The sequence below is a fragment of the Varanus komodoensis genome, unplaced genomic scaffold, assembly GCF_004798865.1.
Source record: "Varanus komodoensis strain SLA01 unplaced genomic scaffold, ASM479886v1 scaffold1, whole genome shotgun sequence".
In the NCBI taxonomy this organism is placed as follows: domain Eukaryota; kingdom Metazoa; phylum Chordata; class Lepidosauria; order Squamata; family Varanidae; genus Varanus; species Varanus komodoensis.
Genome location: NW_025335268.1, coordinates 109,927,336 through 109,945,585, shown reverse-complemented (window position 1 = coordinate 109,945,585; position 18,250 = coordinate 109,927,336). Strand labels below are relative to the sequence as shown.

Here is an 18,250-nt window from a genome sequence, read left to right as displayed (position 1 = left end):
GGCACCATCCTTGCAATCTTTTGGCTCCAGGCAAAAACAATCCTATTCTCCAGACATTTTAATGATTGATTTTACACTGCTCAATTTTAAGGCATATAGCTTTATACAGTTTTTTAGTTTTAATATACTATTTTAATCTATTTATATCTGATCCCTCAGTTGCATATTTTATACTATTACTGTTTATTGTTACTGTGCTTTATTATGTTGTTTTTATTGTTTTTTTTTGTAATTTGTTTAGAGAGTCCTTGGGATTAATTAACTGTGGAATATAAATTGAGCAAACAAACAATAGTGCTGGAATGCATCTGGAAACTACCAGCTCTCTATACTATGTTGAGCCCACCACTGACATTCTTTGAGTGCTACAGTCCCCCCGCCCCATTTTGTTCCAGTGAACTGTAGAAGAAGTTACAATGAACATTCAGTGTCCCCTTCCCTTCTTCCTGCAATGAGCACATCCCATTTGTCCTAATGGTGGTTACCTGTGTCCTCTGATGGGAGCTGCGGTCTGACTTCCTGTTCCTCTATGTCAAATGCTGCAACCTCAGGTGGTGGCTGTGGTAGAGGAGGCGCAGCCTTCACAGGAGTGGTAGATTCAGGTGTCTCAAATGCTTCTTCAGAATCTGAACTCCTGGGCACAAAAGAGATACAGGGGGAGGGGGAAGAATGACATTAGCAAGTGCATATCTTCAAAAACCAAAGAGGCAAACAACCCAAAACACAAATACTTTAAAAATGCAGATCTCTCCTACCTGAGGCAGCTAGAAAACTTATTCAGAATACTGTATAACTACTCAGCTTCTTTTGCAGCATGATTTCTGCAGCACAAGATCATGTACACAGGCTCACTCCACAGAAATCATGACAGTAAAGATTTCAAGGCATTAGAAAAGCAAACATGCATGTAAGAGAAAGTTAAATATGGATTGAAAAAGCCTGCGCTTTCCATCTAAGGCTGTGGTATAGACAGCCTAAAACAATGTCAATGGAACCATTCAACGAAATGTTGGGATTTTCCTTCAAATGAGCATGAATAGAACTAATAAGGAAATTATTCCCAAAGTTTCATAATCCTACAAAACGAAAAAGTATGGATTTGAAACAACATTGTTGTTCGGACAAGAGTAGCATTTAAGCAGATGATTCAGTCTTGTCCTCCACCTTACTCTGCACATTTCAGACCACAAGCGCTATTTTATTACTGAGCAAATCACAGGCTCTATCATTCATCTCTTCTGTTATTGTTCAATGGGCCTAGTCCTGTTATTAGGAATTCACACAAAATGCACAAAAATGTTTAGAAGCATGGGAGGGATATCATTTTCCACTTTCCTGATGTTACATACATAGATTTTATCATCATCATCAAAACTATTAATACATGCTGATCAGTAATTTAAGTTAAAGGTATTCAAAGGCAGAAGTTCCTGAACTGTGTACCCCACAAACACTGAAACCCCCTTTCTGATAAAAATCTACTTTCAGCATTCAGTTTACCAGAATCATAGATATATGATATGTTGTTTTCCACAACATATATTATCCCAAAGTTATTTGTTCGAGAAATAAGAAACAAGAAATAAGTGATAATAGCAAACAAGCAGGAAAGTGCAAGGTAGAACCAACAATGTGAAATGTGAGATAGACCTGAAACATCTATATAGAAGTTGTACAGAAAATACAACGATCCACAAAGAAGAATATTAAGCAGACTATCATTTGAGGATTCTAGAACTGAAGATAAATGGAAGCTTGCTTTCTTTTGCATGAACTGAAATGGAAAAAACATTGCAGCAAAATTATATCTAATAAACTTCTAATTGAAGCAAACTATGTAGCATAATATTGCTTTGATAATTATTCAGCAAGCATTTCAGCTAGTCAAATGGCAAGTTTTCTTTCTGGTCTTTGATAAAACAAATGTAATGGTGTGACAGTTCCCTGAATGACACAGCTGACTTGCCTATTTCCGGCGATTTGCCGCTTGGCTAGGAGACTGTAGTCTCCACTGCTTCTCATAGCTGTCCACATCCAACGTGCCCACTGCACAGGGGACAAAATTTGCCATGAGGTGAAAGCCATTTCCTCCTGAGGAAGCAGTCTAGACACAGTGGATAAGATGAAGGACTTTCCTGAGTTTGCCAGACACAAAGGAAAATGAGGATCCTCACAAGTAGCAACCGGCTGGATTCACAAGAGAGCATTTCTTTCAAGCAATGATGAGTAATTCCTGGATTGCCATTCCTGTAACATTCACTTAAAATCGCTTCCTCTCCGTAAAGTCTGTGTGGGCTGTGCGTGAAAAGCCCCCAGTGTTGCTTCTGACAACTCAAGTGTTTTGATGGACCGGATTCCGTTCTGTTATCTCTGTAGAATGCCAATAAGCTTTTAGTCTTCCTGACTATATTGTCCAATAACATGCAGCTGCCTGGCACCTGCTATTCTCTCCAGAACTTAATTGCCTTATTACTGCACCTGTGCAAGACCAAAGGATTTCTAGCAAAATACTGTTCCCCTCTTTCCCACTTCTTTTTTGTTTCTCTGTGTGATTTAAAGCTTGTAAATAAAGCTACTTTCAGCCTGGAAAACATACACATAAATACTTGCAACTGAAACACCCAGCTGCCTATTATTGCTTCCTAAAAACATTATGCTTTGTTTCCAGGTTCTGCCCACATTTGTTAAGTGTGCAAAGGCAAAGGTTGCAACTTTTATTGTTGTTATTCCCTTTAACCAGTGCCCAGCCCCTTCCGCCACCAACTTCCATATATATTAAGGCTCTGAATGCATGTGAACAAAGAGCTTCTATAAAAGAAAAAGAAAAAACCAGGGGACTAAACAAAAGAACTCCTGCTGCGTCATTTCAACCCTTTGAAATATAATGGGTGAAAACTATGTTGATTATGGACTTGACTGGATTTCTACTCTCCATACTTCAAGCAAAGTTGGGGTGGAGGGAAGCATATTGCTGAAACTGCAAACACCTACATTGCTGACTTCAAGAAATGCAGTTTTGAAAATAAAAGCACAAGCCACCCCTTTCCACAAAGTACACTCCTGTTAGGGCTGTTTCACATATTACTGAGTGCCAGCCAGTCCAGTACCCCATTTCAAACACTTGCCATGCGGTTCCAGGGTGGCTACTCCTGTCTCCCTTTATTTCACCATCAAACTTTTTCTACGCTTTGATTTTCTAAGAGGTTGCAACCCATAAGCATTTGCTGCCCAGATCTCTAGCTGTTTAGTCATCTTGCTCTGATCTATGCCAAGGACACTTCCTAAAACTGAACTGATACAGATATGTTACTTCAAGAACTTTGTTTCCTAGGAGTTTGCGAACTGTCATATGGAAGACTAGAAGCAGGCTTATGAGAGAGGCAATCCTATGAAAAAGCAAGGCGATACTGTTGCTTCAAATATCCTCATGGGGCACAGTCTCACCTGGAAAAGGGACTTATGTATGAGATCCAGTGAAATTAATCAGGCAGTGCACAAGAATGCTAGTTCATTTCCATTAGACATATACCAAAGAGTTTCATGCTGGACTGTGCCCCAGTGTAGCCTGAGAGGCTATTATTTGGATTTTTTTTTGGCATTAAAATTTAATGTCTTTTTAGCAGCTGCAAGTATGTTTGTTTAAAAGTATTTTCATTCTGCCTTTAATCAAAATGGATCCTAGAGTTGTTTACAACTAACCCTCAACCAAACAAAACAGCAGAATGCAAATAAAAACAGACAAAAGATCAAAACAAGTTCTTTAAAAGCCTGAGCGAATAAAAAGGCCTTTGTGTGGTGCCTAAAGATAAAGATGTTGGTACAAGACACACCTCCTTAGAAAGCCAATTTCAGAGCTGGTGCACCAAGGCCAAGAAGCCCTCACCCAGTTGACATCAGCCTAAGTACCTCTAATGTTGAAGACTCTAAGTTTAGGAGTTTTAAACTTAGAACCATGCACTTGAAAATGCTCTTTCAAGTGCATGGTTCCCAACCTGTTCATGGACTTAAAAGGCACACACCAGCACTTTGAATCAGGTTGAAAAGCTAACAGGTAGCCAGTGCGGCTCTTTTAAAATGGGCAAGGTAGCAATTTGAACAAACTTTACCAGTTAAAGTCCTGGCAGTTGCATTTTTATCTAAGTGGAGCTTCAGCACACAACAACACATTACACAATCCAACTGGCTGGCTCTCAGGGCACAAAGCCATGGCTAAACCATTTCTGCCTGGGAGAGGAACCACCCATAGCTGGTAAATACACAGGCCTCAAAGAATGACACAAGATCCAGGGGAAAACCAAACTGCACACATGCCCTTTCAGGACTAAAGCCTTAGAGTACAGCTACTTCTTCATGGTTGGGTACATCATCATCAACCTGTACGGTAAAGGCAGGTTGCCCACCTGTAACTGTCGTTCTTCAAGTGGTCATCTGTGCATTCACACATATGGGCTCTGCAGGCATACATGGAGCTCATTCAGGAAGATTCCAAAGCCGATTAGTTATTAATCGGTGGAAGGCCAGCCCCAAGGCACACCCAGCATGAGGTGAGGGGATCCCAGTGAGACCTCAGTTCAAATAATAAGATGGTCATCAGAAGTATGTCGCCCTTCCCATGAGGGTAAGGGAGATATCTCCCCACCTGTGGTAAGATATACTAGTGGGGATGGTGGATGGGAATGTAGGCAGGTAAGCACAGGTAGGCAGCCTTCCGTTCCTCTTCCTGGTCTGTATATCACACTGTCGAGCCTGTGGGAGGGTGATGTTGCTTAATGGAGTAGAGAACAAAGGGCAGCCCTGCAAAAGGCACAGTCTACTCTAGTTCAAGCATCAGGGAGATAATGGCGAATGAGGTTCAAACAAGTTGTAGCTCTACAGAGGTCAGTGAGGGACACTCAGGTCCCTCTGTGTGAAGAATGACAGCAATGCTGTGGACATCACCATTGCTCTGGTGGAATGAGCCCTGATTGGGCCAGACAGTTGAAGGCCAGAGAAGTCATTCACTAGGAACATCACATGAACTATTTATTTATCAATTCATATTTATTTATCCATTTAGCATGTCTGTCAGGAGATGAAAGAGCCTTGGTGTGTGCCCCCATAGGCAATGAAAAGTCTCTGGGAGGGTTGGATAGACTGTGTTCTGGATTTGTAAACAGCCAAAGCACTGTGAACATCCAAAGGAGGGAGGGCTAGCTCGACAGGGTTAAAGGGAGACTGGAAGAAGGCTGGAAGGACAATAATTTCATTAATATGGAAGGCAGAGACCACTTCTGACAGGAAACTGGGCAGAGCAGAGCACCACCTTAACTTGTGGTATGTGAGGTAAAGGGGGATCAATAAGTAGGGTGGCTAGGTCAATGGCCCATCTAGTGGAGGTGATGGCCATCTTCCATGAGATGAGGCAGAGGTCTGTGGAGGTCATGGGTTGAAAAAGCTTTTGTGAAGAACGACAGAGAGGCTCCAAGCTGGAGTGGGTTGACAAACTGGTGGGGTGGGATTAATGAGGCCTCTGAGGAACCTCTGGATGAAAGGCTGCAAGAAAACAGAATGGTCCTGGCGCAGAATATGAAAAGCAGAGATAGCGGCTGTATAGACTCTGATAGAAGATGTTTTGCGTCCTTTCCTCTACTGGGAATTGAGAAAGAAAAGTATCTGTACAGCCGAAGCTGTGTCTGGTGCAAAGTTGTGTTCTGCTGCAAAGGTAGAGACGGCTGCCCATTTTGAGTAGTATGAGAGAAGTGTCAAGGATTTGGTGGAATTTGGGGTGGGGGGTACATCAGTTAGTGTGGTGGCAATGGCTGGATCCTCCATGCTGGGAAGCAGAGTATATGTATGTCAGGAGGGAGAACTGCCCCTCAATCCCGAGGGATGAGGTCAGGTCACAGAGGTAGGCATGTAAAGGTTCGTTGGAGAGGTCAAGGAGATGGGAGAACCAGGATTGTCTGTGCCACCAAGGTGTAATGCGGATCGAGTCCATGTTATCACAATGGATGAGGGAGGAGAGTCATGTCTTGGTCCTGAGACAGTATCAGTATGCTGGAACACCCTGACAAAGAGGTCCCACCTCTTGCCTTCCAAGAACTAAGTTCTCAGAGATGGTGGGAGTAGTTGGATTGAGGGTTCCTCTTCTGGTCTCAAAACCAGAGAGGAATGTTATGGCAGCTCTTGTTCAGGCACCGTCTTCAGTACACAGGAGGCCAGCAGGGGGCATGTTGCAGCATTTTGGGGCACGTTTGCCACCATCGTACTCTTTAGCAAGACAGGGCTTTTTTGGAGACATATTTTTCTTTGCTGCTTTTTAAAGCTTTCCTGGTTTTGTTTCTTTCTCTGGGAGAATGTCAGAAGTTTATGCCACAGATACAGAGGATACCCCTCCTGAAGTGGTCAGTTGAGGGGAACTGCCTGCGTGCTGGGCCTGGCTCTGAAGTTTCACTTTAAGGCAGTCGGCCAATGTTTCCTCGTCTGCTTCATAAATGCCTGGCAGTGGTAGCAGGAAACAACAACATGGGTCTCCCCCAGGCAAAAAGGGCACAGGAAGTGGCCGCCAGTGGATGGTAGCTCGCTGGTGCAATTCATGCAGTAACAGAACAGAACCTTGAATGCCATTTTCTTGAATGAGCAAGGGTAGAAGGGCCAGTGAAACTGGGGGAATGGCAGGGAAAAGTATTTCTTGTTTTGTTTTTTCAAAAGGAGGAGGAAAAACCAAGTAGAAGACCCGAAGCTGAAAGATGGTTAGAGAAGGATTGAAGAGGCAATTTTTGCAAGGTAAGTAGCAAAGGAAGAATTCCCTGATGCTCTCACGATGGTGGTTGAAGACTGAGATCTCAGGGGCGTCCCTCCCCTCACACTGGGCATGCTTAGGGACTGGACTACCACCAAATAATAATTAATCAGTTTTGGAATTTTCCTGAATGAGCTGCATGCATGCACGCAGAGCCCATGTGTGTGCACAGAGACCACCAAGAAGAATATAATGCATAAAAAGGCTTTTCTAGTTTTTACACCAGGATTTATGTATATGAGGTAGCATTCTTTAACCAAGTTGACTTAACAACTATGGCGGTGCTTTTTGCTAGCAGTATTTTAAAATTATACCCACACTTTTTGTTCACTGCTACTGATAAAGTACCTAGAAAAATAGTTATTTACTTCCACTATTATGTTTCAGCAGTGGCAGCAGGAAGAGGAGATGGAAGTTTTCGTTGAAAAAGTTAATCCTGAGAACAGTAGCGGAAACCAGAGGAGATTTTGGTTGTCAGAACACACTGACAGCTACAAAGCTGTGAACACACACACCTATTTGCATATGAATAAAGTGCTGGGATTCTGAGAGACAATCCATTTTCACACTTGAAAACTAGACTCCTTCCAAGTTAACTTCAGGATGCTGGGTTTACTATCATAACATTTCTGTTTCTTTTGCTCCTCACAATCTTCTACTTTGTAACTGTTTCCCACATAAGATTTGTAAAATCTGCCAAAGTGGATCTGTTCCACTGTTCCTCCTACATCCCACATTTTCTTCAGGGAGACATCAGAAGCAGACCTCCAGTTTGCTTGCTCCAACTCCATCCAAACTCCATCATTATAAGAAGGGAGGAAGACTCATCTAGAAATTCACATTCTAATCTGAACGTGACATTTCCCTCACTCTTGAAGATTAAACCCAAACTGAATCCCTACTGCTCTCTGGAAGGAATCCAGTGATGATGGGAGGGGGGAGGGATCCATGCAGCCTAACTTAACTGGAATAGCATAGCAGCTAAGAGACTGAGCTATGAGCCAGAACTGCCCACCCAAGAACTTGAACTCAGGGGCCTTAAGCGAGCCGCTTCCTTTCAGCTGCTCATTTTCAATTCCCCTTTGCGATATGGGGATAACAACATACTGGCTTATTTTACAGGATTATTCTCAAAGGATTACTGTTACAAAAACGCATATGACTTCCATTGAACACTTGGAAGCACTATACCAATGTTGAGCATTATTTCTCCATGAGGAAATGAGTGTCCTGTTCTTTGAGGCTCACAAGGGAACTCTGTCAGGTCAGATCAAGGCAAGGAAAACACAGGAGCACTAACTGGATCCCGCTGACAGATCTTCTTCCTAGAATAGGAGAACACTGTCCCAGCAGGGAGCTAAAACCAACTGAAGCCTTATGCAGGCTGAAAAGACCTGTAATGTGGCCAGCAATACCCTTTCTAAGAGATCTGCCTGTGCTGTTAAGGGGGCTTCATTCTTCTGTAAGCTCTGGGAGATGGAGGTTCTGTCAGGAATTGATCCTCTGAGTGAGAACACAATGGCATGGTTGTAAGCCAAACTATGTGTCAGGGTAAGAACACATGGCCTGATTTGGATCAGGAACATAATAAGCTTGGAGAGAGATTTAAAACTTCCCCCTTCCCATTTGTACTCCAAAATTGCACCCTGCAAGTAGAAGAGAACACAAGAGGGAGAGGGAGGGAGGGAGAGAGGGAGGGAAAGTCTCCACTGGAATCAATGCAGAGTTACTTTTTCAACGCTCCACCCCCACTGGCACAAGTGAAGGGGGTAAATTTCAAGATGAAAATGGTAGGAAGAAAGCTTAAATCAACCCTTCCCAGAGCTACATGGTCCTGATCCAAGTCAGGGTTATATGCACTTACAATGAGGTAAACAATCCAATAATGCATGTGTGTGATTTTAAAAATATGTAGTGGTCCAAAAATATGTAGTGGTCCAAACTCCTCTTGTTGGGAAGGCACTGAATGAGGCATTGTCTGTCCTTTTATTGAGGAAGCAATCTGTGCCTTTTCTTCATCAGAATAATCTGCACACTGGAAAGCCTGAGGGCTGGGGGTTATAGTTTCATGTGTCTTTTCTTGCTGTATGGTTTAATGAGATTTTAAAGCATCAGAACCTTTTCAGTGGGGAAAAATGCAAGTGCAATCTTTCCATTTAAATAAGAATGCCATCAATGAGGTGGAAGATCTTTGCTGTTGCTGAATTCTAGTTCCTATTCTTGATGTACAGTTCTGCTTGCAACAACCACCTCACATGCTAGAAATGTTTAGAAAGGGGTGGTGGGTCCATGCTAGAAACACAATTCTTCAGGAGGTATCTTGAGGCTGCCTTTTTTTGTTTTGCAAATACAAAACACCATTCATTCCAAGAATGAGAATTTGGATGGAGCACAGGATAAGTTACCAATTCAGAGCGACGGAATTCCTCAATTGAGAATTCTGCCTTCCTCCCCATAGGTATTGTATAAGTAGGAAAGTAGTTAATTGCAACAGTTACCCTCATTCTTTGCCTCAGAAGTAATTACTAGGATAGTATATGCCTATCCTAAGTTTCTCCACAACATACCATGTCACTGACATGCTATAATGATTGGCAAGAACTGCCTGTTGTCTCTAATCTGTTGAAATTTATACCAACCAGCGTTAACACTAAGGCCAGACTAGATGACCTAATTGTATGATGCTTTGGGACACTGAAATCAATAAAAATAGGTCACTGATTCAAGTCAGGAGGACAGCAGCTCTTACAAAAACATGCAGGGAAACTGGAAAAGTAGGCAAACAGGAAATAAAGAGTTGTTCTGCAAACATTAAAGTATGCTTCTCAGGACAATGCTAATCAATCTTTTTATTTTAGCTATCTTGTCATTATTATTTTAAAAATGTGAAGTTACTGAAAATGTGCATTTGAAGTGTTATTTAAAATATTAAGGATCCTCACTGATGAACTTGATTGTAAAATGATGCTGTAAATCCTGATCCTCTCTTCTAATTACATTTATTTTCTTAAAAAAATTGAATCAGAAAAATTAGCACAAGGGTAGAAAAAGTAAATCAGACCAACCTGTAAACTGCATGAATGAAACAAGGGTTTTACAGTGTGACACAAAAGACATTTTGCCACTTTGAGTAGGGCCAGTGCCTCTTAAATGTTTTGTAACAACATATTGAAGCTCTGTGTCATGAAATACATAGCTCGAGTATACAAATTAATATTTGGTTCTTAAATTAGTACTGGGCCATAACATTTCATGCATGAATGGATATTCCATGTTAAATGTGTTGAGCAGACTAAAATTGGGGTGGGTCAAGCTTGAGGGTATTGAAATTATGACAGACCATAATTCATCAAGGCACAAACAGTAACTAAGGAGCAGAAATAAACATTAATATATTATATATGATATGTAATAGTACTACCACTATCTCATTATAGCAATGAGTTACAATAACGAAGCCAAAGCTCATGTCACAGTAAATCCAACCATGGCAGTGAAAACTATTAATATCCCTACGGATGTGTGAGGAACTTGTTCAGAGGTGAGACTCTCAAAATTCCCTGAGCTCAGCTCCAGATTCCACTGCTTTGCAGTGGCCCTGAGTTCCTGGCAAGTAAGCATGCCCAGTGCTCACTGGAAGTTGATACATTCTGTACAAGCTGTGTCCTCTCCCACAACAGGTCAAGTTTCACCTGATGCAGAAGGTGGTTGCTCAGCTCCCCTTCACTTGCTTTGAAAGACTGGACTGAGTGCAAGAGGAAGCCTGGGAATGCTTGAAGGGATTCCATAAGGATCCCAACCCTACATCCATGTGAGCATGCACACACACATGCATGTGGGGGAACCCTTTTCCAAAGAGTTTCATGATATAAGGAAAAAAGAGAGAATGTGTGAAGCAGGCCTATTCAATACCCTCTCCATTGTGTGACTTTCATACTGATTGGGTTTAGGCAAACAAGGGGAGGAATAAAGGCCCCAGTAAGTTTCCTAGTAGTATTGGCTCCATGAGCAGTAAACAGTCATGTGTTTCTGCCCTTGGCATTGCACCACATATTTGGGGGAAGAAAACCTGTTTGTGTGAGAATGGTGCATGCTGCTTCCACTGCAGTCTTTCTATTAATGGCACGAAGGGCCATATCCAACATGTTGCTGTGCCCCTGCCACTTCTATGCATGTGTACCAACTCTGTCTTGTGAGCAAGATGCAGCAGTGAAAATGAGATTTAGTGCTTCTCGGAGCAACTGGAAACAAGGAGCAACACTTATGCATGCAATGGGACAGGTCTGTCATGATCCACCAACCTATCCCAATCTAAACTGAGCTGACGGAGACTGTCTCGGACCTGGTGTTGAGGACCCCCAGGATGTTGGTCCTGGGGGACTTCAATCTCCATGCCGAGGCTAGTCTGACCGGGGCGGCTCAGGACTTCATGGCCTCCATGACGGCCATGGGGCTGTCTCAACATGTCACCGGCCCCACCCATGAACGGGGACACACTCTGGACCTGGTTTTCTCGACGGGGCAGGAAGAGGGTGGTCTGAGGGTGAGTAATTTATGCCTGACTCCCCTGTCATGGTCAGATCACTTCCTGGTGAGGTTTATGCTCGAGAGCGACTTCTCCCTCTGTAAGGGTGCGGACCCGATTATGTGGGTCCGCCCCCGGAGCCGGATGGATCCAGAAGGATTCCTGAAGGCCCTGGGGGAGTTTCCGGCTGACAAGACGGGTGCTCCTGTCGAGGCTCTGGTTGAACTGTGGAATGGGGAGATGACCAGGGCTGTAGACACGATCGCTCCTAAGCGTCCTCTCCCACCGGGCAGAGCCCGCTCTTCCCCTTGGTATACTCCTGAATTGAGGGCGATGAAGCAGGTTGGGAGACGACTAGAGCGTAGGTGGAGGAAATCACGAGATGAATCTGACCGAACACACTTAAGAGCCCACTATCGGGCCTATGCTGTGGCGGTGAGGGCGGCAAAAAAGAGATTCTTTTCCGCTTCCATTGCCTCCTCACAATGCCGTCCGGCGGAGCTCTTTCGAGTGGTGCAAGGCCTGGTCCGTCCAGGTCCAAAGGAAGACCTGATTCCACCCTCAAAGACCCGCTGTGACGACTTTGCCAGGCATTTCAGGGAGAAAATCACTCAGATTCGTCACGAGCTGGACACCACTATTGATTCAGAGGTTTCAAAGGAGACACCAACGCTGCCGTCTGGTCCAGATTTATTGGATGAATTTCAGTTATTGCGGCCCGATGATGTGGACAAGGTGCTTGGGCGAGTACGTCCCACCACTTGCCTTTTGGACCCTTGCCCGTCTTGGTTAATAAATGATTCCAAGCACGGGATTGGAACCTGGATCTTGGAAGTGGTTAACGCCTCTCTGAGGGAGGGTCGGGTGCCTGCCCCTTTAAAGGAGGCGGTAGTCCGACCGGTCCTGAAGAAGGCGTCACTGGATCCAGAGATGGCCACTAATTATAGACCAGTGGCCAACATCCCGTTTCTGGGCAAGGTATTAGAACGAGTGGTGGCGGGACAACTCCAAGCACTCTTGGATGAAACTGATTATCTGGACCCATTGCAGTCCGGCTTCAGACCCGGGTACGGTACTGAATCTGCCTTGGTCGCCCTGTATGATGACCTGTGCAGGGAGAAGGACAGGGGGAGTGCGTCCCTGTTGGTTCTGCTGGACCTCTCAGCGGCTTTCGATACCATCGACCATGGTATCCTTCTGGATAGGCTTGCGGGATTGGGGGTTGGAGGCACTGCTTTGCAGTGGTTCCGCTCCTATCTCAATGGCCGGTTCCAGAAGGTGGTGCTGGGGGACTATGGCTCTGCGCCATGGCAGCTATGCCATGGAGTACCGCAGGGGTCCATTTTGTCCCCTTTGCTGTTCAACATATACATGAAACCGCTGGGAGAGGTCATCAGGAGGTGTGGGCTGCGGAACCATCAGTACGCTGATGATACCCAGCTCTACCTCTCGTTTTCCACCAATCCAGGTGAGGCAGTGGCTGTGCTGAACCGGTGCCTGGCCGAGGTAATGGGCTGGATGAGGGCCAATAAACTGAAGCTCAATCCAGACAAGACGGAGGTCCTGTTGGTTGGTGGATCGGGCTTCGGAGAGGGTGAATTGAACCTTGTCCTGAATGGGGTTGCACTCCCTCTTAGGGACAAGGTCCGCAGCTTGGGAGTGCTCCTCGACCCAGAGCTTTCACTGGAAGCTCAGGTAACAGCAGTGGCGAGGAGCGCTTTCCTCCAGCTTCGGCTAATTCATCAGCTGCGCCCCTATCTGGAGAATGACTGCCTTGCGACAGTGACACATGCGTTGGTGACTTCCCGTTTGGACTTCTGCAACGCGCTCTACGTGGGGCTACCCTTGAAGACGGTCCGGATACTTCAATTGGTCCAAAATAGAGCTGCCAGGCTGCTGACGGGGACTGGACGTTATGTTCACATGACTCCAGTTCTCCGTCAGCTTCACTGGCTTCCCATTGAAGTCCGGGCCCAATTCAAGGTGTTGGTTATGACCTATAAAGCCCTAAACGGCTTGGGTCCTGGTTACCTGAAGGAGCGCTTACATCCTTATATGCCCAGCCGCCCCCTGAGATCGGCGGGAGAGGCCCTTCTCTGGGAGCCCTCCATGGAAGAAGTTAGGAGGGTGGTTACTCGGAGGAGGGCTTTCTCTGCGGTGGCGCCTAAGTTATGGAATGCGCTCCCCAGAGAGGTCCGCCTGGCGCCGTCGTTATTTGTTTTTCGGCGCCAGGCGAAGACCTTTTTATTTAAGCAGTATTTTAAATGTTAATATTATTGAATTTTATTTGGCCAGGGCGGCTTGTTTTATAGTGTATGTTTTATATTATATATTTGTATTTTATTGTATATATTTTAAAATGTTATTTTAATTTTTTGTTGTAAGCCGCCCCGAGGCTTCGGCGAATGGGGCGGCATAAAAATGTTTTAATAAATAAATAAATAAATAAATAAATAAATAAATAAACTGAACATTTCCAATAGGAAGCATTAAATCTCCACTTTGCAGGTAAGAGATCTTGTTGCACAATAGCTTTGGCAGAAGGGGCCACATGTATAACTGCCCTTTTAGATACTGTCCTAAACCAGGCATAAGGAATTGAAAAAAAAAAAAAAAAGGATGAAAGTGTAGAAGACTCCATACCAAACACAGAGCCACTCAAACTCCAGCTTACCCCTGCAGATATATCAAAGCCCTATTACATCAATGGATTTCCAATTAGAGAATATGAGACCAGGTAGGCAAACTGTGGGTGCTTTTGCACATCATGTTAAACCATAACTTACCACGATGTGAGCCAGCTGTGTGCCTCTTGGGCTGACATGCTCCTCTTTCCTCCCATGTGACAGACAGAGTATTTCAGAAGCATTTGGTTCTACTTTTGTTTAGCCACACTTTGCTGTGTTAGCCAGAATGATAAACTGTGGTTAACATTCATCATGATTAGTTTCAAACAACTAAACTCTAAACCGTGATTTATGAATGTGACTTGTTGAAGCTAACTATAATTAATATTGGCCGCTGAGTCTGGACACATTGCAAACTCTGGTTAAGTTAACTTGAAGCAAATGCTTCTAAACATCTTCTCTTGGGCTTGTAGGAAGAGGGAACAGAGAACACACAAGCCCAACACTCATTTGCACAAGTAATTTTGAATATCATTTGGTTTGGGAAAATGATGCCACAATCCCAGTGCAGTTAGACAAGGAAAACCAACTTTGTTGAATTCCCAAATGAAGTTTTAGGCTTAAGGAAGCCAAACTGCCAAGCTAGCCAAAACATGTCATCACAGCCTATAGCTATCCAAGTTCATTACATCCTGGAATCCAAAGCCCCTTGCAATAAAGAACACACAGGGAGAGAATTCTGAGACTTAATTATGGGGCAGTATCTATTATACAATTCTGCTGCATCTATTTTTATTTTTATTTTTTGGCACTAGGGTGCAGTAAATTGTTCACAGCAGCTGCATCATAGAATTAAGTTATAATTTAAGCCTTTATTTATTGGTTACCTTTGTCAGCCAAGACAGACAGAATATTACAGTGCTCCCCATAGCAATCAAATTGCATTAAAGCTGGCCTTTCTTACAACTCTAGATACACACAATACATGCAATAAATTTTGTGGATCTACCACTTATCCATCATGTTGAAATTCAATTCCTCTTAAAAGTTACCATATATAAATTAAAAATGGTTCCCAGAATAGAATATGAATCATGTTAAGTCTGTTTCACCACAGATACAGCTGCTGAAATGTGCACCACTATGATGTCAGGATGTCCAGGGAAATTTGCTTATGTTGAGCAGATGAGAATTAAATGCACAGCCACCACTGTTGGTGGCAGCTCTCTTAAACATTTCATTCCAACATTGTTTAAGCATTATTTAGAGGATTTATTTTTCATTTTCATTGTTTTAGGATTTCCAGCTTAGAAAGCTGATGCATACTTAAACAGCAAGTATACAAAGACGTATGCTTGTATGAATATTTGATGGAAATGATACAGATAAATGTTTATGTACCTTCTCAGCAGTAATGCTAAATACATTTAAGAGCAGCATTCCCCCATGTTTTACCATGACCTGCTTACTAATACCTATTACTTCTTCCTTTTGTGATGAAAAAGACTGAACTTAGTCTGACCTGTACAAACTGATGGGTCAGTAATACATCAGGTACTATTTAAAGTCCTCCAGTTAAACCAATCCCTTTCTTCCCATAGGAAACAGCCTCAGCAGCCCTCCTCCATCAGGACAGAGAGGTATATACAGCTCCCTGTTATGGCCCAGGAATCCATTTGCTGGATAGGCCCTTCGGGACATATTGCTTTACTATTAACAGTTAAAGGACTGCTATCATACCCTTGTAAGACTTTTCAATGACAAGTTCATCTATTTTATGATTAAATCAACCACCATGAGAAGCCTACACTGTGAGCAGACAAAATTGAAAGGCCTGTCACAAAGTCTGGATAGCAGTGGGGTGGAGGGGAGGGGGGACAGCTAACAAAGAAAATGCCTGATTACAATGGAAACATTTAAGCCTTTTCCCAATATTATTAATGCTGGTACAATTCCACTGCCTTAGAAACATAATCATTACAGCTTTTCACATGTAAGAAAGTCAACATTACACAGGACAACTTTTTTTCCCTTGGCTTTCAATACAGTGACAAACACTGCCAATACAAAGCATTCTTCTGGGTTAATTTTTTCATTGTACTTTAAATTGTACCCATCAGAATACCTCATATCTGCCCAATACAGAGTCTTTTTACCTAAGGGTGAAACTGCCTTTAAGATCAGATATTTGGACAATCTTGGCTCCCATCAGTAAAATGGGCATTAAATGTTTGCAAATCATGAGTAAAACTGCTGCAACAAGGCAGTGTAACTTGTTTAAAGGCAATGATGGCTTTAATGTTCAGTTAGAAAAAGGTGGCACCAGGCAACATGCCCTGTGATCAATAACTGAAAACATACCTCCTTCCAGATCCAGGCTGCAAGACGGTTTACGGCTTGCTTTCTCGCTACTTAAATTGCCAAAAAGCAGCTGTTTTTGATCTTATCCAAGCACAATTTCATTATAGATTAATCCAGTCAAGGGGTTGCCCTCCACCCACTAAATCAGCACTCCTATTTAACACGCCACTGTAGGATTTCTCTCCTTGTAAAGCTTAATTTAAACTAAACATCTATATTCTGTAAGCATGCCATTTCCAAGAATTACTACATCTGTGGAAAACATCTTTGCAAGACATACCAGGTGAAATACCCTCAAAAGTACAATACATTTTCTGGGTGTATTTATTCTTGTAACTCCATTTATCTTTGCAGTTTTAGATTTTCCATTACACTTCAGAAACTTCCTTTCAAACAAGTACAGATGAGCTTTGCCATAGCAATGTAAAATAATGCAATGATTTCCCTTCTGTTGTTTCTTTGTTACTTTTGTCCTGTCAAAATAATAATCAAGTGTGTTTCAGTAGTCCTGAGATGAAAATCTGACACCATAGATACAAGATGCAAATATTTCTGCTCCACACACATTCCTCCTTGTACTATTATATTTATTTCCAGAACTGTCACACTTTCATTTGTATTCACAATCACAATTCTCAGTTTACCAATAAAGTTGCTACAAAAGCAAAAACATAAAACCCTCCAGTACCACCAACCTCATCAGACACAGGTTGGTTGACTAAAGGTAATTGAATAAAAACTCTTTCTCCAGCACCAAATAGATATATTTTACTCCCTGCTTTTGAGACAAGGTGTAATTCTATAGTTATTAGCCAATATTGTCCCCCATTATAAATAGAGGAAGAACCTTTGCCTTTTCTCAAACTGTGAGAGGTTGGACTTGGCAAAGGCATCTTCCCAACCTGCTTTCTAAGGGACAAACTAAATGCTATGTCAGATAGGAGATCTCACTTAACATGTCTGGCTTGCTTGCTTGAAGATAGCAGCCATGTGTGTACAGACAAGACAGTCAGGTTCAGGCAACAGGATGCTGTAACAGGAATTAACACTTTGCCACTGTGTCACAGTCCAAATGAAAATACCCCCAAGCTGTTGTTTGATCCTTTTTTCCTGGTCTGCACTTCCATCTTATTACACTATTCTTCCGTTTTGTACCTCTAGCTCATATGTGATCCAGTTCTGCTGTTTCTGCTGCTTGGATGTGTCAGTTTAACACACTATCTAAAACCACATCCAAGTCTACAGTACATTGACTCTGCAATGAACTATGTAAACAAAGTTTTGCTTTAAATAAAGTATCCATTTGAAGTATGCAATACATACTTATTAAGAAAATGGGAATGGATACATAATGCTGGAAATGGCACCAAATTTCTAATCATATTATGTACATACTTTTCTACAAAAATTAGCACCCGCTTTATCATTAATTCACTATATATTCTTGTATTAAGTGTAGTAATACAAGCCCCAAAATACTATTCAAGTGGCTCACCATTCTGATGGTACTTCATGCATGTCTTCCATTTCTGTTTTGAACATTTCTGAGGCAGGGATGTCTTGATTGTTTAATGCTATAATGTAGGTATGTTTATGAGAAGTCTTTTCGATCCTTTCTTCTAGACCTGCTGGATAATGTTTGTGTGTTTTCTACAGAGTCCAAAAGGAAATCCTCTTTAAAACCATTTCAGAATGTGTTCCTTTTAGGAAGTATGTTAGTACAGAAGGGTGTACTTTTTATCTGGGTTTACAACTGCCTGCAACATTGAATTATCTTTGCCATGGAAGTAGTCAAGCAATTTGTTTACTCAAGATAAGCAACAGCAGAATGCACTGAAGAGGTGTCTTTACCATTTGTTCCTTAAGTCCTTGCATCTAGCTTGTTCCTGCAGGAAGAGCTATATACAAAGGGTGCCAAATATATATATATACACATTTTAAGAAAAAAATGTATTA

The 18,250-nt window shown here is 42.7% G+C and overlaps 1 protein-coding gene across 9 annotated transcripts in view; it reads right to left on the bottom strand.

Moving 5' to 3' along the window:
• The window catches only part of TACC2 (transforming acidic coiled-coil containing protein 2), a 189,855-nt gene that overhangs the window by 56,309 nt on the left and 115,296 nt on the right, over positions 1–18,250 (bottom strand). For 8 of the 9 annotated variants that reach the window (XM_044440298.1, XM_044440279.1, XM_044440288.1 and 5 more), the window contains one exon: positions 486–634. In XM_044440298.1, coding sequence (XP_044296233.1) covers positions 486–634 — 149 coding nt within the window. Of the gene's footprint in view, positions 1–485; positions 635–17,789; positions 17,975–18,250 lie in introns of those variants that run through there. The other variant, XM_044440351.1, reaches the window with a different exon arrangement.